Source organism: Jaculus jaculus, chromosome 1 (genome assembly GCF_020740685.1).
Source record: "Jaculus jaculus isolate mJacJac1 chromosome 1, mJacJac1.mat.Y.cur, whole genome shotgun sequence".
NCBI lineage: Eukaryota > Metazoa > Chordata > Mammalia > Rodentia > Dipodidae > Jaculus > Jaculus jaculus.
This window is the reverse complement of record NC_059102.1, coordinates 158,879,109-158,902,751: the sequence shown is the minus strand read 5'-3', so window position 1 is coordinate 158,902,751 and position 23,643 is coordinate 158,879,109. Positions and strand designations below refer to the sequence as shown.

Below are 23,643 nucleotides of genomic sequence, written 5' to 3'. Positions count from 1 at the left end.
TTTTTGTTGTTGTTTGTTTTTGTTTTTTGAGGTAGGGTCCCACTCTAGCCCAGGCTGACCTGTCATTCACTATGTCGTCTCAGAGTGGCCTCGAGCTCACAGCCATCCTCCTACCTCTGCCTCCCAAGTGCTGGGATTGAAGGCGAGCGCCACAATGCCTGGCTATGCTCTCTACTTTTTTTAAAAAAAAAGTTCTTTTTATTTTTTTTTTTAAAGTTTTATTTATTTATTTGAGAGTGACAGACACAGAGAGAAAGAGGCAGAGAGAGAGACAGAGAGGGAGAATGGGCACGTCAGGGCTTCCAGCCTCTGCAAACGAACTCCAGACGCGTGCGCCTCCTTGTGCATCTGGCTAACGTGGGACCTGGGGAACCGAGCCTCGAACTGGGGTCCTTAGGCTTCACAGGCAAGCACTTAACCGCTAAGCCATCTCTCCAGCCCTGTTCTTTTTATTTTTGCATGTGTATGTATGTGTGCACACGTACATGGATGCACACACACGTGTGTGTGGAGGCTAGAACTTAGCACTTAGTGTCTTCCTTAGTCACCCTCCACCTTCTTTATGGATACAGGGTCTCTCACTTAAACCCAGAGCTCACGGGTTTGTCTAGTGTGGTGGTTTGAATCGGATGTTCCTCATAAACTCGTGGGTTCTAAACACTTGGTTCCCAGCTGGCAGTGTGGGAGGCGCAGCCTGGTTAGAGGAGCTGGGCCGCCAGAGGTGCACTTAGCGGGGCTCAAGCCAGCTTCCCCTTGCCGGAGCTCCGTGCACTCTCCCCGCACTGTTCCCACTTGCTGTGGCAAGGAGGTAACGTCCAGCCAGCCCCTGCTCGAGCCATGCTCTCGCATCACACCATGCAGCTTCCCCTTGAGACTACAAGGCAAAATAAAACCTTCCCTCTCTTGGGCTGGAGAGCTGGCTTAGCGGTTAAGATGCTTGCCTGCGAAGCCTAAGGACCCAGGTTCGACTCCCCAGAATCCATGTAAGCCAGATGCACAAGGTGGCACGTGTGCACCAGGTGGTGCACATACCTGGAGTTCATTTGCAGTGTTAAAGCCCTGGCACATCAAATTCTCTCTCTCATTAAAAAAAAAAAAAAAAAAATCCAGGTGTGGTGGCGCACGCCTTTAATCCCAGCGCTCGGGAGGCAGACATAGGATTGCTGTGAGTTCGAGGCCACCCTGTGAGAAAACAGTGAATTCCAGGTCAGCCTGAGCTAGAGTGAAACCCAACCTTGAAAAACCATAAACAAAAATACCATTTGGGATGGAAAGATGGCCTCTGATTGATTCCCCAGGTCCCACGAAAGTCAGATGCACAAGATGGTGTATGAATCTGCAGTTCATTTGAAGTAGCTAGAGGCCCTGGCATGCCTATTCTCTCTCTCTCTCTCCCTCCCTTTTTTTCTCTCTGTCTCAAATAAATTAATTAATTAAATTTTAAAAATAAAAATAAAATATTTTCCTCCCATCAGCTTCTTTTGGTTGAGTGTTTTATACTAGCGATGCAAAGGCAGCTCCGACTAGTCTAGCTGGTGAGCTTGCCCTGGGAGCCTGTGTGTCTCTTTATGTCCCAGTCACTGAGGTTATAGACAGGCCATTATGTCTTCCAGGCATTTTCATGGTTTTGGAGATCTGAACTCAGGTCCTTATGCCTAAGTGGCAAGCACTTTATCTACTAAGCCATCTCCCCGCCCCTACCTTATTCTTTAAAGATTTTTTTTTGTTCATTTTTATTTATTTATTTGAGAGCAACATGCAGAGAAAGAGAAAGAGAGAGAGAGACAGAGAAAATGAGTACTCCAGGGCCTGGGGAATTGAGCCTCAAACCAGGGTCCTTAGGCTTCACAGGCAAGCACTTAACCTCTAAGCCATCTCCCCAGCTCCTACCTTTTTCTTTTTCTTTCTTTCTTTCTTTCTTTCTTTCTTTCTTTCTTTCTTTCTTTCTTTCTTTCTTTCTTTTTTTGGCTTCGTTTTTCGAAATAGGGTCTCATTCTAACCCAGGCTGACCTGGAATTAACTATATAGTCTCAGAGTGGCCTCGAACTCATGGTGATCCTCCTACCTCTGCTTCCCGAGTGCTGGGATTAAAGGCGTGCGCCACCATGCTCGACTTCTTTAAATTTTTATTTAAGAACCACAGACAGAGAAAGAAGGAGAGAGAGAGAGAGAGGGAGGGAGGGAGGGAGGGAGAATGGGCGCATCAGGGCCTCCAGCCACTGCAAACAAACCCCAGATGCATGCACCACCTTGTGCATCTGGCTTACCTGGGTACTGGGGAATTGAACCTTGAACCAGGATCCTTAGGCTTCACAGGTAAGTGCTTAACTGATAAGCCATCTCTCCAGCCCCCTTCTTCTTTTTCTCCTTTAAAATTAAATTTATTTTTATTTGAGACAGAGAGGGAGAGAGAGGGAAAGAGAATGGGTGAACCAAGGCCTCTAGCCACTGCAAACAAATTCCAGTCATATACTCGATCTTGTGCATCTGGCTTATGTGGGGCCTGGAGAATTGAACCTGGGTTCTTAGGCTTTGCAGACAAGAACCTTAATAGCTAAGTCATCTCTCCAGTCCCTTATACTTTTTTGTTGTTGTTGTTAGTTTGTTTTGTTTTTTTTGAGGTAGGGTTTCACTCTAGCTTGGGCTGACCTGGAATTCACTGTGTAGTCTCAGAATGCCCTTGAACTCATGGTGATCCTCCTGCCTCTGTCTCCCAAGTGCTGAGATTAAATGCATGTGCCACCATTCCCAGCTTATCCTTTTTTTAAAAAAATTATTTTTATTTATTTATTTGTGAGACAGAGGAGGGGGAAAGGGGCAGAGAGAGGGACAGAAGGAGAAAGAGAGAGAGAATGGATGAGCCAGGGCATCCAGCCACTGCAAAGGAACTCTAGACACATGTACCACCTTGTATATCTGGCTTATATAGGTCCTGGAGAATTGAACCCAGGTCCTTTGTCTTTGCAGGCAAGCACCTTAGCCACTAAGCCATCTCTCTAGCCCCTTATTCTTAAATTTTTTTTTTTTTCGAAGTAGGGTCTCATTTTAGCATAGGCTGCCCTGGAATTCACTGTGTAGTCTCAGGATGGCCTCGAACTCATGATGATCCTCCTACCTCTGCCTCCCAAGTGCTGGGATTAAAGGTGTATGCCACCACACCCAGCTAAATTATTTATTTACTTATTTGCAAGCAGAGAGAGAGAGGGAGAGAGAGAGAGAATGGGTGCGCCAAGGCCTCTGCAAACGAACCCCAGGTGCACGCTCCCCTTTGTGCATCCAGCCTTATGTAGGTACTAGAGAACTGAACCCAGATTGTTAGGCTTTGCAAGCAAGCAAGTGCCTTAACTGCTGAGCCATCTCTCCAGCCTTCCTACCTTATTCTTTGAGACAGGATCTCTCACTGAAGCTGGAACTGAATTCTCTTGTCTCTGCCTCTCCAGTGCTGGGATTACGTGCCTGTGGATATTTGAGATTCGATCTCTGGTCTTCGTTCTTGTGTGACCACGGAGCATCTCTCCAGCCTTGCGCTAGGCTTTTCTTCTAGGAACTGCAGAGGCTGTAGGCTAATCGGCCTGCGTGCAATGCTCCCTGACCCAGTGGGAGGAAGAAAGAAGAAGGGAAGGGAGGAAGTACTCCAGCGGCTGGTGCTCCATTGGTCTGGCCATTCCCCCAAAGCTGTCTAGTGTACAGAGGCCATTGAGCTTGGGCAGTGTCCCCAGCTGGGTGCTGCCTGGACTCACAAAGGCCCTGCTTGCTGCTGAGAAAGATCCTGTGGCTCTGCCACTGGATGGCAGAAGGAGCTGTGAGTCCTGTTCGCGGAAGTTTCTACTTGGAAGTGAGTAAGGAGTGGCAGGACACGACTCCAGCCTGTGAATCCCCAAATTGAATTAAGCCCTAGTTTGGCTCCAACTGGGTAACTTTGACTCAGTGTAACTTTGAGGCTTCAGTACAAACATGAAAGATAGGGACATGCCATGCCAGTGCATGGGATCTGCATGCATGATTCACCCAGAGCTGTTCTCATTCCATTCCTTTTTTTTGGTTTTTCGAGGTAGGGTCTTACTCTAGCCTAGGCTGACCTGGAATCCACTGTGTAGTCTCAGGGTAGCCTCTAACTCATGGCAATCCTCCTACCTCTGCCTCCCAAATGCTGGGATTTAAGGCGTGTGCACCACCATGCTAGGCTTTTATCGCATTTCTTTTGCTATAACAAAATACTTGGTGCTAGATGCTTTGACACAAAAGAGGTGTATTTAGTTTGTGGCTTTGGAGGCTGTTAGTTCAAACAGCATGGTGGGAGCTCCAGGGACGGTTCCCTGGTGAGCCAGGGCTGAGGCTCGTAGAGTCCAAAGACTGAACACGCAGGGGCTCTGTGGCAGTCAGGTTCACCTTGCTGGCAGAAATCACCTGACCAAGAGCAACTTTTTTGGGAAAAAAAAAAAGTGTTTATTTTGGCTTACAGACTCAAGGAGAAGCTCCATGATGGCAGGGAAGGTGATGGCATGAGCAGAGAGGGTGGACATCACCTCCTGGCCAACATCAGGTGGACAATAGCAACAGCAGGGTGTGCCAAACACTGACAAGCGGACACTGGCTATAACACCCATAAACCCTACCCCAACAATACACTGCCTCCAGGAGGTATGAATTTCCAAGTTGCCATCAGCTAGGGGGCCTAGCATTCAGAACACCTATGTTTATGGGGGACACCTGACTCAAACCACACAGGCTGTGACGCTGAGGGCAGGAGAAGGCGGGTGTCAGGAGTCTGGGTTTCAGAGCCAGAATCTCCTCCTCCCCCACAGTTCCTTTCTTCCCAGGCCCTTAGTGAATTGGAGGTGCTCTTGCAGGCAAGCCCAGGGAAGAGGACCTCCTGGACATTGTCCAGGGAGTTAAACCCTCACTTGTTCCAGAGCCACCCCCTCCCGGCCACACCCACACGCAGTGTCAAGCTAACTGCCTTACCTCAGCCAAGCGGACACAGGAAACTAACCATTACCTTTTTATCCACATGAAGGTCCATGCACAGGACTGAACGATACAGCTCATCCTAGGTAAGCAGCATCCCCGGGGGAAGTGGGAGAGCTGAGACCCATCAGGCATGAAGTCAGGTTGGGTGGGGGGGACACAATCACCTACCTGGTGGTAGTAATCTCTGCTGAGGGGTTTCCAGCCAGCGCCTGGGCAGCGCAAGCCTTTTACTGCTGGCTTTCCCCCTTGCCGTGCTCCTCACCTGTGCCCCTGTACACATGATGGGTGATTATGTACCTGCACATGCATGTAACCAACCCAAGTGGCTGGTATAGGTCCTCCGACATGGCTTGGAGCCTCACAGTCATATATTTATGTTCTTTTCTAAAAATATTTTATTTTTATTTATTTACTTGAAAGAGGCAGAATGACAGAGAGAGAGAGAGAGAGAGAGAGAGAGAGAGGGAGAGAGAGGGAGAGAATGGGCACACCAGGGCCTCCAGCCACTGCAAACAAACTCCAGTCACATTCACCACCTTGTGCATCTGGCCTACGTGGGTCCTGGGGAATTGAACCAAGGTCCTTTGGCTTTGCGGGCAAGTGCCTTAACTACTAAGGCATCTCTCCAGCCCTATTTTATTTATTTTAATTAATTTATTTATTTGCAATGAGAGAGTGAGCTAGGGCCTCCTGTCACTGCCAACGAACTCGAGATGCATGGCTACTTTGTGTACCTGGCTTTACAGGGTACTAGGGAATTGAGTCCCGGACATCAGACTTGGCAAGCAAGTACCTTTAACCACTGAGCCATCTCTCCAGCCTATCATATGTTTTAAGCCATTAAAAGCAACGCAGACCGGGGCTCCTGCCAGGAGGGCCCCTCCCACCCGGAGCCTCATGGCTGGTTCTAAAGGAATGTTCTTGGCTCCTATCCCAAGGCCGGTGGGGGTGCTGGACCTCATGCCTTTCTTTTGCCTTCCAAGATACACAGTCACCTCAGGGAGCCCGCAGGGCAGAGGGAGTCGTATATCTCTTGTTTAAAAGGGAGGACAGAACCCGCCTACAGACAGCTTTGGGGGGCATTTTCCACTAATCAGTATTTTCCATCTTTTTTTTCTGTTAATGTAAACAAATAAGAGTATTATTTTGCACTTTTGATTTTCCTTCCTTGTGCAGGCGTGTGTGTGTGTGTGTGTGTGTGTGTGTGTGTGTGTGTGTGTGTGTTTGAAAAAGGGTCTTACTATGTAGCCCAGGCTGGGCACATACTATGTCCTCCAGCCTCAGCCTCAGCCTCCCAGGTGCTGGAATTATAGGCATGTGTCACAACATCCAGCTCAAATAATGTTTGTTTATACATTTTATTTATTTATTTGCAAGCAAAGAGAAAGAGGGAGAGGAAGAGAGAGAGAGAGAGAATATGAGTATGTGCTAGCCACTGCAAATGAACTCCAGATGTATGCACCACTTTGTGCATCTGACTATCTGTGGGTGCTGGGGAACTGAACTCAGGGCATTAGGCTTTGTAGGCAAGCATCTTCATTGCTGAGCCATCTTTCCAGCCCCCTTTTTTTTTTTTTTTTTTTTTTTTTTTGAGTAGGGTCTCACTGTAGCTCAGGCTGACCTGGAATTCACTATGTAGTCTCAGGGTGGCTTTGAACTCATGGTGATCCTCCTACCTCTACTTCTCAAGTGCTGGGATTAAAAGTGTGTGCCACTATGCCTGGCTTGTTTTTTTTTTTTTTTTTTTTTTAATGCATGTGCATGGATATGTGTGTATAGAGTTCAAAGGAAAACCTTAGGTATTGTTCCTCATTGCATTAGATTTTTATTTTTGGTATTGGTACCAAATACCTGACAAGAAGAAACTTAAAGAAGGAAAGGGTTTATTTTGGCTTACAATTTGAAGGTATTTTTTAAAATATATTTTTATTTATTTATATTTTATTATTTATACTTATATTATTTATTCTCAAATGAGAGAGAAAGAGGCAGAGAGAAAGAGAGAGAAAGGGCATGCCAGGGCCTCCAGCCACTGCAAATGAACTCCAGACACATGTGCCCACTTGTGCATCTGGTTTATGTGGGTCCTGGAGAATTGAACTGGAATCTTTTTGGCTTTGCAGGCAAACACCTTAACTGCTAAGCCATCTCTGCAGCCCCTGAAGGTATTTTGTTTTTAAAATTATGGATGGAAAGGCAAGGCGACAGGAACTGGATCCTGGCTGGTCACACTGTATCCACAGTTAGGAGGCAGAGGGCAAACAGGAAGTGGGACTGTTAAACCTTGAAGCCCACCCCCACTTCCTCCAGCAAGGCTCCACTTCCACAGGGTTCAACAACTTCCCAAACTATGCCACCAGCTAGGGACCAAATGTTCATACACACGAACCTGAGGGGCATGTTTCATGTTTAAACCACTGCATTCTAGCCCTGGTTCCCTACCACAGGCTCCATGGCCATCTCATGATGTGAAATGCACTCCAGCTTCCAAAGTCCCCATAGTCTTTAACAGTCCTAACACTGTTGAAAAGTCAAAAGTATCTCCTAAGGGCTGGAGGGATGGCTTAGCAGTTAAGGCATTTGCCTGCAAAGACAAAGGACCCAGGTTTGATTCCCCAGGACCCACATTAGCCATATGCACAAGGGGGCACACACATCTGGAGTTCATTCGCAGTGGCTGGAGGCCCTGGCACACCCATTCTCTCTCTCCCTCTTTCTCTGTCAAATAAATAAAAATAATTTTAAAAAAAGTATCTGGGGGGGCTGGAGAGATGGCTTAGCGGTTAAGCGCTTGCCTGTGAAGCCTAAGGACCCCGGTTTGAGGCTCGGTTCCCCAGGTCCCACGTTAGCCAGATGCACAAGGGGGCGCACGCGTCTGGAGTTCGTTTGCAGAGGCTGGAAGCCCTGGCGTGCCCATTCTCTCTTTCCTCTATCTGTCTTTCTCTCTGTGTCTGTCGCTCTCAAATAAATAAATAAAATATTTAAAAAAAAAAGTATCTGGGGGCTGGAGAGATGGCTCAGTGGTTAAGCGCTTGCCTGTGAAGCCTAAGGATCCCAGGACCCACGTTAGCCAGACGCACAAGGGGGCGCACACATCTGGAGTTAATTTGCAGTGGCTGGAGGCCCTGGCGTGCCCATTCTCTCTGTCTGCCTGTCTATTTCTGTATCTCTCTCACTCAAATTAATAAATAAAATATTTTTTAAAAGTATCTGGGCTGGAGAGATGGCTTAGTGGTTAAGCGTGTGCCTGTGAAGCCTAAGGACCCTGGTTCGAGGCTTGATTCCCCATGACCCACATTAGCCAGATGCACAAGGGGGCACATGCGTCTGGAGTTCCTTTGCAGTGGCTGGAGGCCCTGGCACGCCCATTCTCTCTCTCTCTCTTTCTCTCTCTCTCTCTCTCTGCCTCTTTCTCTCTGTCTGTCTGTCACTCTCAAATAAATAAATAAAAATAAAAAAAGTATCTCCTAAGACTCTAGGGAGTCGCTTAACTGTGAACCCATGTACAATCAAAAAACAAGTGACATACTGCCAAAATATAATGTCACAGAGCAAACATTCCCATCTCAAAAGGCTTTTACATGGGTACTGGGGAATCGAACCCAGGCTATTAGGCTTTTCAAGAGAGGAATAGGGACAGAGCAAGGGAAGAATGAACTAAAGCAAGGTCAGAACCTAGCAGGGCATATGCCAAATACTGCAGCCCCATGTCCAGTATCTGGCACTTGTGATGAAATCATCTGGGTTCTAAAGGGCTAGGGTATCCCTGACCCCCCGCCAATCTCTACTGTCTGTGGTACACATAACCTCTCTAAACCTACAGCTTTTCTTGGAGGACATCTCATCTTCACAACTTCACACAGTGGCTACTGAGGCCTCCTTGCCAGCACTCAGACCCTGCCTCACATTGCCCAACCTTAACAGTTCTCTGAGATCACTGAGCAAGAAGGCGTAGCCGCCTCAATCTTGTATTTGTTAAGCCTTAAAACTAGTACCTTGTGGGCTGGAGAGATGGCTTAGCGGTTAAGGTGTTTGCCTGCAAAACCAAAGGATCCCAGTTCGATTCTCCAGGGCCCACAAAAGCTAGATGCATGTGTATTCTGCTGCCAGCTCAGGCTAGAGCTTGTCCACCCTGGACTAATGCTGTGGTGACATCTGTGTGTGTTGGTTGCTGGATCTGTGCAAACACTTTCCTAGGCAGTTGTTTTTGAGCTGGAATTCCCTTCTGTGGCATTTCTTTGTTCAGGCTCGCTCCTTTCAAAGGATTTGTAGTCTTATCAGTTGGAGTCTTCAATGGGTAGGGTCTAGCCCTCAGGGTACCTTTTCTATTGTCTTAGTGAAGAGGGTGAGGTTTCTCTTAATTGTGTTCATCTCTCTCTCTTTTATTTTTAAAAAGTATTTTGCGAGAGAGAGAATGGGCGCGCCAAGACCTTCAGCCTGCGGCCAACGCACGCCAGATGAGTGCATGAGCAACATCATGAGTTTATGCTACTGTGCATCTGGCTACGTGGGACCTGGAGATTTGAAGATGAGTTCTTAGGCTTCTCAGGCAAGCACCTTAACCACTGAGCCATCCCTCCAGCCCTGTATTCATCTTTTTAATGTTATTTATTTATTTATTTGCAAGCAGAGAGAGACAGAGACAGAGAGAGAGAGAGAGCCTCCAGCCACTGCAAATGCATGTGGTATATCCGGCTTTTATGTAGGTACTGGGGAATTGAACTTGGGTCCTTAGGCTTTGCAGGCAAGCACCTTAACTGCTGAGCCATCATTCCACCCCATTTCTTTAATCTTCTTAAAAATTTTATTTATTTATTTGTAAGCAGGGAGAGGGGTGGTGAGGATGAGGGAATGGGTGTGCTAGGGCATCTTGCCACTGCAAACAAACTCTAGATGCATTCTGGGCCTCTGGCTTTATATAGGCACTGGGGAGCTGAATCTGGGACAGGCAAGCTTTGTAAACAAGTGCCTTTAACCTCTAAGCCATTTCTCCAGCCCTCTCTTTAATCTTTTTTTAAAAAAGTATTTTATTTATTTATTTATTGTTTTTGAGAGACAGAAAGAAAGAAAGAATAGGCCAGGGACCTCCAGCCACCGCAAACGAACTCCAGACACATGTGCCACCTTGTGCACATGGCTTTATGTAAGTACTGGGGAATCAGACCCAGGTCCTTCGTCTTTGCAGGCAAGTGTCTTAACTGCTGAGCCATCTCTCCAGCCTTCTTTCGTCTTTTTAACAATTTTAAATCCATAACCTTAAACTTGCTCACAAACCTTTCCTCGCTGAAGTTCACTATATATAGATATATATCTTTTTGCTTTCTTCCTTCCTCCCCTTCCTTCCTTCCTTCCTCCCTCCCTCCCTCCCTCCCTCCCTCCCTCCCTCCCTCCCTCCCTCCCTCCCTCCCTTCCTTCCTTCCTTCCTTCCTTCCTCCCTTCCTCCCTTCCTTCCTTCCTCTCTTCCTTCCTCCCTCCCTCCCTCCCTCCCTCCCTCCCTCCCTCCCTCCCTCCCTCCCTCTCTTCCTTCCTTCCTCCCTCCCTCTCTCCCTCCTTCCTTCCTTCCTTTCTTTCTTGAGGCAAGCCCAATAGACTGGCCTTTTTCTTTTTTATGTGAGAGAGCCAGAGCAAGAGAATTGGTGCACCAGGGCCTCCAGCCACTGTAATCGAACTCCAGACACGTGCGCCACCTTGTGGGCATGTGTGACCTTGCTCTCTTGTGTCACTATGCGTGTCTGGCTTACATGGGACCTGGAGAGTCCAACATGGGTCCTTAGGCTTCACAGGCAAGCGCCTTAAATGCTAATCCATCTCTCCAGCCCTCTTTTTGCTATCTTTAGCAAAGAGTCATGAGTGATAACCATGGCAGAGACTCAATGTCATCTTGCCTTGAGTTTTCCTCCAGTGAGTGCTGGCCCTTCTGCCGGGTGTTAGCAACTCCAGGATCTGAGAGTCAAGGGACCTGAACCACTAAGGACCTGCTTCTTGCTAAACCATGCCTCAGACCTATGAATGTCCTTCCAGGACCCAATTTCTGCCCAAAGAATTGCATACTAGCCCAACCAGAAGAGCCCCCTGTCCTTTTGCTGAGACCTTGGGATGGGGACCCCACAGAGACATAGAAATCACTCTCTAATAGAACACACTGACTAGTAAATACAGACCCAGCAGAGCTCATTAGTGGCCTCCACCACGCAGCGTGGTGAGAGGTGGCACACAGGGCTCGTCATGAAAGTGACAGCTACCACCTGTCACCCTCCTCTGAGTAGAGAGCCATCTGCTGTTTCACTTGGTATTGGCTGTTAGTCATCTGATGTGACATCCTGCGCTTCCCGATTCTCTTCCAGCCCCTTGCCCGGCTGTCCCCACCATTGTTGACACTGGAGAATGGTCCAGGGCTCAGGGTCGGTCACATTCTTGGATGTAGCTCGGGAGGGCTAACTCGGGTCAGCTTTCCATAGCGCCTCACACCAGCATACAGCATGACAGGCAGCCGAAGCAGGGCAGCCAGGAAGGTGAGGGGTGGGGGGCTGGAGGGAACATCAGTCCCCCGGGGCCAATTTAAGGAGCTGGCAGCAAGGTCTTGGCTTTGACTCAGGAGTTGATGGAATGTGTGGATTCCCACAAGGCAACTGACTTTGAAACACGCTGGTGGCCAGCCAAGGTCCACGGCTTCCCACTTACAGAGAAGCCCCAGGTGTTTCTCAGCAGGGGATGCTGACCCCACAGCTGGCTCTGTGGAACAGTGTGACAGGCTCATACAATCAGCAGATCCCATCCCCTTGGCTTCCTGGTTAACTTGGGGGAAAGTATAAGAGTCTGGTCCAAGAGAACTCACAGCCAACATCCAGCTGCAGTCAGTCTCTGGAGTTTTATGGGAAACACGAAGGAAGAGAAAACACCTTTCTCCTGGGGATCCTGAACTGGTAGAATTGAATCTGAGAAGTGGGACCCTCCCATTATTTCAACATAGGGGGAGCCCTGCCTGAGAATCAGGTCCACAGTGGAGCTCCAAGCTATGAGAAAAAGACTCGCTGATGGATCCAGCGTTGCCTAAAGCGAGGTTTGTAGTTTTCAGCTACTAGACCCACCGAGATCCTTTTCCCTCTTACCCAGTTTGATATCAGTTTGCTGCTTGGAGCAGTTTCCCATATGACAATGGTAGGGACATGTCTGTACTCCACAGTTGAGAAGCTCGTAATGAACCTTGTCTGACTGTGATGGTCCATTTTGATTGTCAACTTGTTTGTGTTAAGAAACCCCTAGGGGGCTGGAGAGATGGCTTAGTGGTTAAGGCATTTGCAAAGCCAAGCCAAAGGACCTAGGCTTGATTCCCCAGTACCCATGTCAGCCAGATGCACAAGGTAGCGCATGCATCTGGAGTTTGTTTGCGATGGCCGGAGGCCCTGGTGTACCAATTCTCTCTCTCTCTCCCTCTTTCTCTCATTCAAATAAATAAATAAAATATTAAAAAAAGAAATCCCTATTGCATGAGTGATGCGTACCTTTGGTGGTGTTGGTGAGGGGCTTTCGGAGAGGATGAGCAGAGGACGTGCCCTGATGAGGGTGGCGCCATCTCATGGGCTGGGCTCCCTGGCTGAGTAAAAGGGGGAAAAGGGGGAAAGCAAACTGAGTATCGGGGTTCAGCGCTGTCTGCTTCCTGACCACAGCTGCCATGTGACCACCTCATGTTTCTGCCACCATGTCTTCCCTCAGACTGTACTCTCAAGCTGGGGGCCTAAACAGACCCTTCCTTCCTTAAGTTGCTTTTGTCAGGACTTTTGTTACAATGAGAAAAAGTAGCTGATCCAGTGCCTCAGGCAAAATAAAAAGAGAGGGCTAGAGAGATGACTAAGCGATTAAATCACTTGCCTGTGAAGCCTAAGGAGCCACGTTCAATTCCCCAGACCCCACATAAGCCAGACGCACCAAGGTGAGGCAAGCGCAAGGTTGCACATGCCTACAAAGTGGCATAAATAAGTGTCTGGAGTTTGATTGCAGTGGCTGAGGCCCTGGCGCACCAATTCTCTCTTTAAAGATTTATTTATTTATTTATTAGAGAGAGAGAAAAAATGGGCACTCCAGGGCCCCTAGCCACTACAAATGAACTCCAGACACATGCACCACCATGTGCATCTGGCTTATATTGGACCTGGAGAATTGAACCTGGGTCCTTAGGCTTCGTAGGCAAGCGCCTTAACTGCTAAGCCATCTCTCCAGCCCCCAATTCTTTCTTTAAAATAAGAAGCATAAAAAGAAAAGGAAAGGCAGAAAGAAGTTCATTAGAAGCACATTGGGCAACTGCGGAACGATGGGAGTCTGGAACAGCTGGGGGCGCTCGGGAGCTGCTTCCCCATCAGGAGAGGCCAAGCGCGCCTCTGTCCAGGGCTGCTTTGGCTCAGACTGGTTCTCTTGGGAACATCGGTACAGGCATGCACAGCCTGTGGCTGTAACAAAGTGCGCAAACTTGGTGGCTCAGAACACTGGGCCTTCGTGCAGGACCAGCGCTGGGCACTCAGCAGGTGAGAGGGCAGATGCCTTCTGGCCTCTTGCTGCTTCTGGGTGCCCTGGTGGCCAGCATCCCTGGCCTGGTAAGTGTATTACTCTTGTCTTTGCCTTGGCCATCTCACAGCTTTTTTTTTTTGGTTTTTCGAGGTAGGGTCTCACTCTAGCCCAGGCTGACCTGGAATTCACTATGGAGTCTCAGGGTGGCCGCCTTGAACTCACGGCAATCCTCCTACCTCTGCCTCCCGAGTGCTGGGATTAAAGGTGTGCGCCCCCACGCCCGGTTCACAGCTTCTTTCCCCCCCTCTCCTTCATATGTCTTCCTTCATATGCCATCCTGTAATGACACCAGTCACATTGGGTCAAGAGCCATTATCTTGCCTTAACCAGCCACATCAACTAAGACCTCCTTCTAACTAGAGATATTTTTAATATATTTATTCATTTATTTATTTATGAAAAAAAGAAGAGAGAGGGAGAGAGAGAGAGAATAGGGGCACCAGGGTCTCTAGCCATTGCAAACGAACTCCAGATGCATGTGCCACCTTGTGCATCTGGCTTACGTGAATCCTGGGGATTTGAACCTGGGTCCATTGGCTTGGTAGGAAAGAGCCTTAACCACTAAGCCATCTCTCTAGTCCTAAATAAGACCTTTTTAATCTTTGGGTTTTTTTTTTTTTTTTTGAGGCAGGGTCTCATGTAGCTCAGGGTAGCCTCAAACTCACTATGTATAAGAGGATAACTTTGACCTTCTGATCCTTTTGCCTCTACCTCTCCAGTGTTGGCATCACAAGAGAGCATGCGCCACCACACTCGGTTTTATGAAGGGCTGGAGACTGAACCAGGCAAGCCCTCTACCAACAGAGCGCCCCACCCTCCCCTGCTAAACACCCGTCCCACTTCATTTTCCCTGGAGTCACCCAACTATTTAACAGCCCTGAATCTAAAATTCCCCAAGTCCCACTGGGCAGACTGCATCTGATTGCAGAAGAGATGACCACAGGGTGGGGAAGGAGCAGATCCTATGGTAGTCCCTGCAAGGGGCATCCCTCAGAGGCTGGGAGCTCTTCAGAGCTGGTAGAGCTGGGGCAGAGGAAGATCCCCTGCCCCCATGATGGCAGGAGAGCCCATGGGTGGGTCCAGACAGTTTGGCTGCTGAAGTCTGTTGAGGCCTTGCTCATAGTAGGTGCTCAGAAAGGAGTTGCAAACTCAACCAAATTTTTTAAATTTTTTATTTATTTTTATTTGTGACAGAGAGGGAGAGAGAAAGAAAGACAGAGAAAGAGAGAGAGAGAACGGGCGCACCAGGGCTTCCAGCCACTGCAAATGAACTCTAAACGCATGTGCTACCCTGTGCATCTGGTTTACGTGGGACCTGGAGGATCAAACCTGGGTCGTTAGACTTTGCAGGCAAGCATCTCAACTGTTAAGCAATCTCTCCAGCCCTCAACCAATTTTGTTTCTTCTTCTTTTTCTCTTCCTAGGCCAGACAAGCTCTGTACCACTGAGTCATATCTTCAAGCTCCAATAAGTACTCTAATTCAGCAAATTACAGAACTCCATTGTGAGGGTTGCTTTCCTTCAACCAGCCTCCAGGCAAAAAAGGGGGGGGGGGATTCTTTTCGCCTTTGACACAGAATCTCTCCCGGTTCCAGTCCAGACATCAAAACAAGGAATTGGGGATGAAGTCATCATGTGTGGACTTCAGACATCCAGCTCTGTGGGGAGCAAAAGTTCTAGCCTGTTGAATCCCTCCTCTGTTGTCCCCCCCTCTTCCCTTAGGTCCCCCACTCAGTGTGGCCCCTCCAGCTGTCCTAGGCTGACCCATGGGTCCTGCCGACCATCTGGAATGTGAGTGGGGATTTCTCTGCTTTCCCTTCTGGACACATTTTGTGTGGTCCAAATTTCCATCAAGAGCAGGGTGCTTATTGAGAAAAAAATATAAAATTATAAACGTGAAATTAGGTTCAGGTGCTGGGAAGATAGCTCAGCAGTTAAAGGCACTTGCTTGCAAAGCCTGCTGACCCAGGTTCAATTCCCAAGCCACCCACAGTGTCTAGTGTTTGTAGTGGTGAGAGGCCCTGGTGTGCTCATACATACATATGAATAAAAACTGTTTTAAAAATTAGGTCCTGAGTTGGGCGTGGTGGCACACACCTTTAATTCCAGCACTTAGGAGGCAGAAATAGGAGGATCGCCCTGAGTTCGAGGCCACTCACAGACGACATAGTTAATTCCAGGTCAGACTGGGCCAGAGTGAGACCCTACCTCGAAATAAAAAAGAAAAAATAGGCCCTGGCTAGGTGTGATGACACATGCCTTTAATCCCAGGAGGCAGGAGTAAGAGGTGAGAGGATTACTGTGAGTTCAAAGCCAGTCTGGGTACTGGAGAGATGGCTTAGTACTTAAGACACTTGCCTGGGCTGGAGAGTTGGCTTAGCGGTTAAGCGCTTGCCCGTGAAGCCTAAGGACCCCGGTTCGAGGCTCGATTCCCCAGGACCCACGTTAGCCAGATGCACAAGGGGGTGCACGCGTCTGGAGTTCGTTTGCAGTGGCTGGAAGCCCTGGCGCGCCCATTCTCTCTCTTTCTCTCTGCCTCTTTCTCTCTCTCTGTCACTCTCAAATAAATAAATAAAAATAAACAAAAAAATTAAAAAAAAAGACACTTGCCTGGGAAACCTAGTGACCCAGGTTCAATTCCCCAGAACCCATGTAAGCCAAATGCATATGGTGGTGCATGGGTCTGGAGTTCGTTTGCAGTGGCTAGAGGCCTTGGGGCACCCATTCTCTACATCTCTGTCTCTTTTATAAATAAATAAATTAATTAAAATATTTAAAAAATTTAATTTGGGCTGGAAAGGTTGCTCAGAGGTTAAGCCATTTTTCTGTAAAGCCTAACCTGGGTTCAATTTTCCAGTACCTAACGTAAAGCCAGATACAGAGTAGTGCATGTATCTGGAGTTCAGTGCAGGGGCTAGAGGCCCTGGTGTGCCCATTCTCTCTCTCTCTGTCTCTTTCTCTCTCTCTCATAAACAAATAAATAAATAATCTGAAGTTGGGTATGGTGGCTTACCCCTTTAATCCCAGCACTTGGGAGGCAGAGGTAGGAGTATTGCCATGAGTTCAAGGCTACCCTGAGACTACAGAGTGAATTCCAGGTCAGTGTGGGCTAGAGCTGGAAAAAAACAAAAAACAAACACACAATTTTTTAAACTAAATTTATTTATGTGTGTGTATGTCTGGACACACCAGAGTCTCTTACCACTGCAAATGAATGCCAGATGCACATGCTACTTTTTGTGACCCGCTTTACGTGGGTGCTGGGCAATCGAACCTGGGCCAGTAGACTTCGTAACAAGTCTAGTAACTGCTGGACCATTCCCTCTTTTTTCTTTCTTTCTTTTTTTACAATTAATTAATTTATTTTTGCTTGAGTTTGTATGTATAATATGGTAGCGTGTGTGTGAGTGTGTGTAGTGTGGTATGTGTGGTGTGGTGTGTGTGATATATGCCGTGTGGTGTGCGTGGTGTAGGGTGTGTGGTATGGTGTGTGTGGTATGTATGGTGTCATATGTGTGGTATGGTGTGTGAGGTGTACTGTGTGTGGTGTGGTGTGATATGCATGGTGTGGCATGTGTGGTGTGGTACGTGCGGTGTGGCATGGTGTGCTGTGTTATGTGTGTAGTAGCAGATGGCTTTAGGTTCGCCGAGATGAACTTCCAGACCAGGCACAGTTATGGAGGAAGGGATGTATTGAAGCCTACAGATCCAGGGAAGTTCCGTAATGGCAGAAGAAGCTGGCCCTTCTTAAAAGACTCCAGAGACAGAAGCCTCAAGCCAAAACCGCAAAAAGCCACATTACACACAGCACACATAGGAGCTCCAGGCAGAGCTCAGGCATTTTACGTATCTTTAGACTGGAATTCCAAACCCACCACCACACCTTCGGGCTGCACCCTAAGATCTGTCCACTGACACGTCCTCCAGCCAGGCAGCTGGAAATCCAAGAAGCTTTGAGAAAACTCCTGAATCTATTGGACGGCACTTATTCAAACTACCACACGTGGTGTGGTGTGGTGTACGTGCTGTTGTATGTGTGGTGTGTGTGGTGGGTGTGCGTGGAGCATGCATGTGCCATTGCTGGGCTCCATGTACCCCCCTGTGGCAGGGACACTTGCCTATACTTGTCCCATTCCATTGCTTTTGTGTGTGTGTGTGTGTGTGTGTGTGTGTGTGTGTGTGTGTGTGTGTTTTGAGGTAAGGTTTCACTCTAGTCCCGGCTGACCTGGAATTCACTATGTAGTCTCAGGGTGGCCTCGAACTCTTGGTGATCTCCTGCCTCTGCCTCCCGAGTACTAGGATTAAAGGCATGCGCCACCACACCCTGCATTCCATTGCTCTGCTTACACATATTTGGAGCTGGAGTCTCTTACTGACACTGGACTTGCTGCTTCCTAGAATTTTTTTTCTCTTTCTTTCTTTCTTTCTTTCTTTCTTTCTTTCTTTCTTTATTTATTTATTTATTTATTTGAGAGAGCAGCAAAAAGAGACAGAGAGAGGGAAAGAGAATGAATGGATATGCCAGGGCCTGACACTGTGCATCTGGCTTACGTGGGTCCTGGGGAAACAAACCTGAGTTCTTTGGCTTTGCAGGCAAGTGCCTTATTCACTAAGTCATCTCTCCAGCCTCTCTCTTTCTTTCTTTCTCCTCCTTTCTTCCTTCCTTTCTTTGTTTCTTTCTTCCTAACTTCCTTTTCTTTTTCAGTGCCCAGTTGATTCCTTGATCTCTCTCTCCCATGGGGAACAGAGCAGGGGTGCCTTTGCTTTCCTCGGACCTCGGGCTCAGGCTCAGGTAGGATCTCTTCTCCAGGAAGCCCCGGGCCTCTCTAGCCTTGCCTTTTTTCTCCTGCTCAGCAGCTCTAGGTCCCCAGTGGCATTCACAACCTTGAGTCCTGGCTTCTCTGATGAGGTCATACTTGACTCTGGGGCTGAGAAGACAGGGACATCCTCTGCATTTGGGATGGCTGAAGGCTAGACATTTACCCCTTGGGCTTCTTCCCTAGCAGTGCCTTGGAAATAATCAGACCATCCACCCCGCTTTCCTCCTTAGCCTCTCTGGAAACTGAACATGTGGACGTTAGTGACTGCTTCACATTGGTTACAAGTGGCTTTGGGAATACGGGCAAAGCTCGTGTGTGCATGCAGTCAAATCCACACAAAAGTCAAAAGGCCAAAAATACAAGCTTCGTCTTTTAAAATTTTTTTTCTATTTATTTGAGAGAGAAAGGAGGAGAGAGAAAGAGAGAGAGAATGGGCACATCAGGGCTTCTAGCCATTGCAAACGAACTCCAGATACATGTGCCACCTTGTGCATCTGGCTGACATGGGTACTGGGGAATCAAACCTGGGTCCTTAGGCTTTGTAGGCAAGCACCTTAACTGCTAAGCCACCTGTCCAGCCCAAGCTTCATCTTTTTATTCTTATTTCTTTAAACATTTCTTTATTTACTTCTTTAAGAGACACAGAGAGAAGGGTGGGGAGAATGGGCACATTAGGGCCTCCTGCCACTGCAAACAAACTACAGATACATGTGCCACTTTGCATATCTGGCTTTATATGGAAACTGGGGAATTGAACTCAGACCATCAGGCTTTGCAAGCAAACACCTTTAACTGCTGAGCCATCTTCCCAGTCCTGTTTTGTTTTATTTATTTATTTATTTATTTTTATTAATTAATTAAAGATGGAGAGAGGCAGAGAGAGAGATAGAAAGTAAGAATGAGTGCACCAGGCCTCTAGCCACTGCAAACGAACTCAGGGCACATGCGCCACCGTGTGCATCTGGCTTAGGTGGGACCTGGAGCATCGAACCTGGGTCCTTAGGCTTCACAGGCAAGTGCCTTAGCTGCCAAGCCATCTGTCTGGCCCCCGTTTTATTTTAACTATAACAGGTGGGTGGGGTCCACAGTGGTGTCCAAACGTATATGCAGTGTGGCGTCGGCATCCTGTCACTTCAAACACGGCGGCTTCTTTGTGGGACAACATCCACAGTCCTCTCTTGGGGCTATGATGAAACGAACGCTACACAAGTATCAGCTCCATCACCCTGTTAATGACTCACACTCCTGTCACTTTTTTTGGGGGGGGAGTGGTTTTGAGGTAGGGTCTCGCTGTAGCCCAGGCTGACCTGCAACTCACTCCGTAGTCCTCAGCTGGCCTCAAACTCGTGGCGATCCTCCTACCTCTGCTTCCTGAGTGCTAGGATGAAAGGCGTGTGCCACCATACCCGGCTTCTAACTATCTTATTATTGTTTTTATAATTATTATTTTTATTTGCCTACTCATCAGCTTCTCCTCGGCTTTCCTCCTGTTGTCCCCAGTCCCTGGCCACCTCCGCCCCCTACTGTGAAATTGACTTGGTTAACTCCCACATGTGCGTGAGAATAGGTGCAGCTTGTCTTCTCGTACTCCACAGAGCCTCAGGTGACAGGATCCCATCAAGTTTTCTGGCTGAGTGATATTGCAGTGTGTACACGCGCCATGCCTTCTTCATCCGTTCTGTTGATGGACACTTCCCGTGCGGTGAATGGTGCTGCAATCAGCTGTGGGACACAATGGCTTTTCTCCAGATACACACCCAGCAGTGCGGGGGGCGGGGATATGGGAGATGGATTCTATCTCTTTGACACCCTGCATACAGTTTTCTTTTCTTTTTTTTTTCGAGGTAGGGTCTCACTCTGGTCCAGGCTGACCTGGAATTAACTCTGTAGTCTCAGGGTGGCCTTGAACTCATGGCGATCCTCCTACCTCTGCCTCCCGAGTGCTGGCAGTTTTCTTTTCTTTTTTAATTAATTAATTTATTTTAGTGAGAGAGAGAGAGAGGCAGATAGAGAGAAAGAGAAGGGGTGCACCAGGGCTTCCAGCCTCTGCATACAAACTCCAGACACATGCGCCACCTTGTGCATCTGGCTTACGTGGGTCCTAGGGAACTGAAGCTGGGTCCTTTGGCTTTGCAAGCAAGTGCCTTAACTGCTAAACCATCTCTGCAGCCCTCCATACAGTTTTCTCTGTGTCTTCTTGGACTTACGTTCCTACCAACCGTGGATAAGGGGCCTCGCCTCTCCACATCCTCCCCAGCACCTGCCATATTTTGTCCCTTTGATGCCAGATCATCCCAACAGGAGTCAAGTGATGTCTCACAGGATGTTCCAGCGACCCCCCCCCCCCAGCAGGACTCCTGTCAGAAACTCCAGGAGGGCCTGGTCACTTCCAGAACTCCTCACCCCTTTCCCCAGGAGGTACCTTTCAGTGGTGGCCTCCATCTGACCGGGCATTGCTCCCTAGGTCTCTGTGGGCATCTCCTCTCCTTGGCAGCCACTGTCTGGTTCTTGTCCCACTGCAGGGTGACATCTGGAGGAAAGCCACCGGGCCTGTCAGGGTGCGTGGGGACACAAGGCAGACCCATAGCACAGGCCAGGTGTGAGTGATAGCCACCCAGGGCTTGGGGGTGTGGGTGGTCTCATGTCCCACCGACAGCGAGATGAGAATCAGTGGTGGTGACTGGGTTGATGGACCCATCATGGTCCTCTGAGTGTATCAGCCATTGCCATCTTAACCAGAGCAAAGGTGCCCCTCAACATCAGCCTGATGACCTTCCCTTGTGGAACAAGGGCCGGAGGGTGTCAGACCTTCCCTGAGATCCCAGCCACCCCACCTCCCATGTCCCCTCTCAGCTGTGCATGGTCTCGGGAAGCTCTTGCGACGAGAGGACGTGGAGTGTGGGAAGTTAACAGAAGGAGGAGCGGGGGTGGGAGGGAAGCCCTATCAATGCAGCTATGTGGAAGTCCTCAGCCATGTCTGGGTAGGACTTATCGGTGACCTAGCTGTTCTGGGGTCACCTACGTGCCTGTAACCCCAGACTAGACTCGGGTAGGATCATTACTTTGGTCTGTCATGAATGTCCTACCTGGGCTGAGTGGATGTTTGCTCGGGTCTCTCCAGCTGCAAGCTGAAGGAACACTGAATGACAACCGTGTCAGAGTCCACACTATGGCAGCCAGTTGGTATCACGAGGACATACCCAAGGCCCAGCATGGGCACCCTGGGCCTCAGGAATTGCTTTCCACACACACACACAAGGGCAAGTCTCAGAGAGAGAAGGTGGCTGGTGAATGGTCTTTCACATCCACACGAGAATCCTGCCCATACCATCCCAGCAGACTGACCTCTCGTCCATCGCCAGCTTCACACAGGATGGGGCTGGAGGCTAGTACCTGTCTATCCTTTATTCTTATTTTATTTGAGAGAGGGATGAAGGGAGGGTGAGAGAGAGAGAGACTATGGGCATGCAGGGGCTGCTTGATGGCTGCAAACAGATTCCAGATGCACTCATCACTTTGTGCATCTGGCTTTAGGCGAGGACTAGGGAATTGAACCTGGGCCAGTAGACTTTACAAACAAGCACCTTTGACTACTGAGCCATCTCCTCAGCCACAGTTATTTTTTTATACACAAAGAAATGACACCTCATCTCCCTGTTTCAATCCAGGGACACAAGGTGGTGGTATTGGTGGGTGCTTTGGCAGGGAGGAAAGTGACCTAAGCATGATGAGCCACAGGGCTTGGGGTTCCCTGCAGCAGGCCAGCCAGACACTTGCAGGGACGGGTTGGGAGGCAGCCAATGGCTGGGTTTGGTGCAGGTGGAAGGCCCACATGGGCCACCCTCAGATCCCCTCACTGAGGGCTATGGAAGGTGTCTCCCTGCCCTCCAGCTCAGGCTCATCCCGAAGCGCCCGGCCCAGCACGGTGCCCAGGGACTCCTGTAGCTTCTGGTTCCTCTGGCTGCCCACGAGGAAATAGATGAGCGGGTTGGCGCTGCTGCTGATGGAGGAGAAGAAGCGGGCGATGCCGAAGTACAGGACCTTCACAGCCTGCGGCAGGTCCACCCAGTACAGGAAGAACCAGTAGATGCCCAGAGGCAGAGAGCAGGTGAGGAAGACGAACACCGAAACCAAGATGACCAGGTACAGACGCCTGGCCCGCCGGCGCCGTAGCAGGCCGCTCCTGCGCACCCGGATGAAGAGGGTGGCGCTGGACAGCGTCATCACGGGCATGAAGATCCCCATGATGAGACCGCTGAAGACCATGTCCACCTGGAAACACTGGCTATCGCTAGGATGCCAGAAGTGAACGCAGAAGAAAGAAGCCGTAAAGTTCATCACCAGGGACAGCCCCCAGAGGACGCTGCACACCACAGTGGACAGGTGCCGCGGCTGGTGACATTTGTACCAGAGGGGGAAGAGGACCGAGAGGCAGCGTTGGGTGCTGATGGCTGTCAGCAGGCTCAGGCCGGTGGTGTAGGCAAAGTACTTGGTTCTCTTTACCACCTCGTAGGTCCTGATGCTGGTGCTGTTTAGGAGCAGGGGCCCCGTTTCCAGGCTGAGCAGGAACGCCATGCACAGGAGGAAGAGGAGGTCAGCCACCGCCAGGTTGAGCACGTAGACACAGAAGGGGTTCCTCTGCACGCGGAAACTCAGCAGCCACACCACCACACCGTTGCCCATCAGCCCGCACACGCAGGTGACCATGGCCAGGAAGGTCACCGTGAAGTAGGTCCACGTCACCCAGCTCATGGGGGGGTTGGGTATAGTCAGACCCTCCAGCGGCCCGCTGCTTGGTGTGGGGCTCATTCCTAAGGAAGGAAAAGGAACCCGCGTGAATTTTGGCGTTGCTGGAGTGTGGACCGCTTCTCGCTGAAGTCTCTCCCTCGGCCTCTTACTCAAGGCTGAATCTGACCCGGCCAGCCATGGTAGACACCCATCTGCTATGGGCTCCTTCTCAGGTTCCAGGCTCTCTCAGCCTGAGTTCTGTCCCCATTTAATTTTAATATTTTATTTATTTATTTGGAAAGAGAGAGAATGGACACATCAGGCCTTTAGCCACTGCAAATGAACTCCAGACGCATGCACCACCTTGTACATTTGGCATTATGGGGGTACTGGGGAATTGAACTCTGGTCCTTAGACCTTGCAGGCAAGTGTGTTTGCTGCTGAGCCATCTCTACAGCTCTGTTTTTGTTTGTTTGTTTTTAATATTTATTTAGTTATTTTGGTTTTTCAAGGTAGGGTCTCACTCTAGCTCAGGCTGACCTGGAATTCAGTATGTAGTCTC

The 23,643-nt window shown here is 49.1% G+C and overlaps 1 protein-coding gene across 1 annotated transcript; it reads right to left on the bottom strand.

Annotated features, from left to right (window-relative positions):
- Nucleotides 1-22,196: 22,196 nt before the first annotated feature.
- On the bottom strand, nucleotides 22,197-23,162 carry Mrgprd (MAS related GPR family member D). Its single transcript, XM_004656782.1, has one exon. The coding sequence runs from the start codon at nucleotides 23,160-23,162 to the stop codon at nucleotides 22,197-22,199; it is 966 nt and encodes a 321-aa protein (XP_004656839.1).
- Between the last annotated feature and the right edge of the window lie 481 nt (nucleotides 23,163-23,643).

Bases quoted from the DNA above. Each gene is read 5' to 3' on its own strand.
- Mrgprd (XM_004656782.1), bottom strand. From the start codon at position 23,162: ATGAGCCCCACACCAAGCAGCGGGCCGCTGGAGGGTCTGACTATACCC.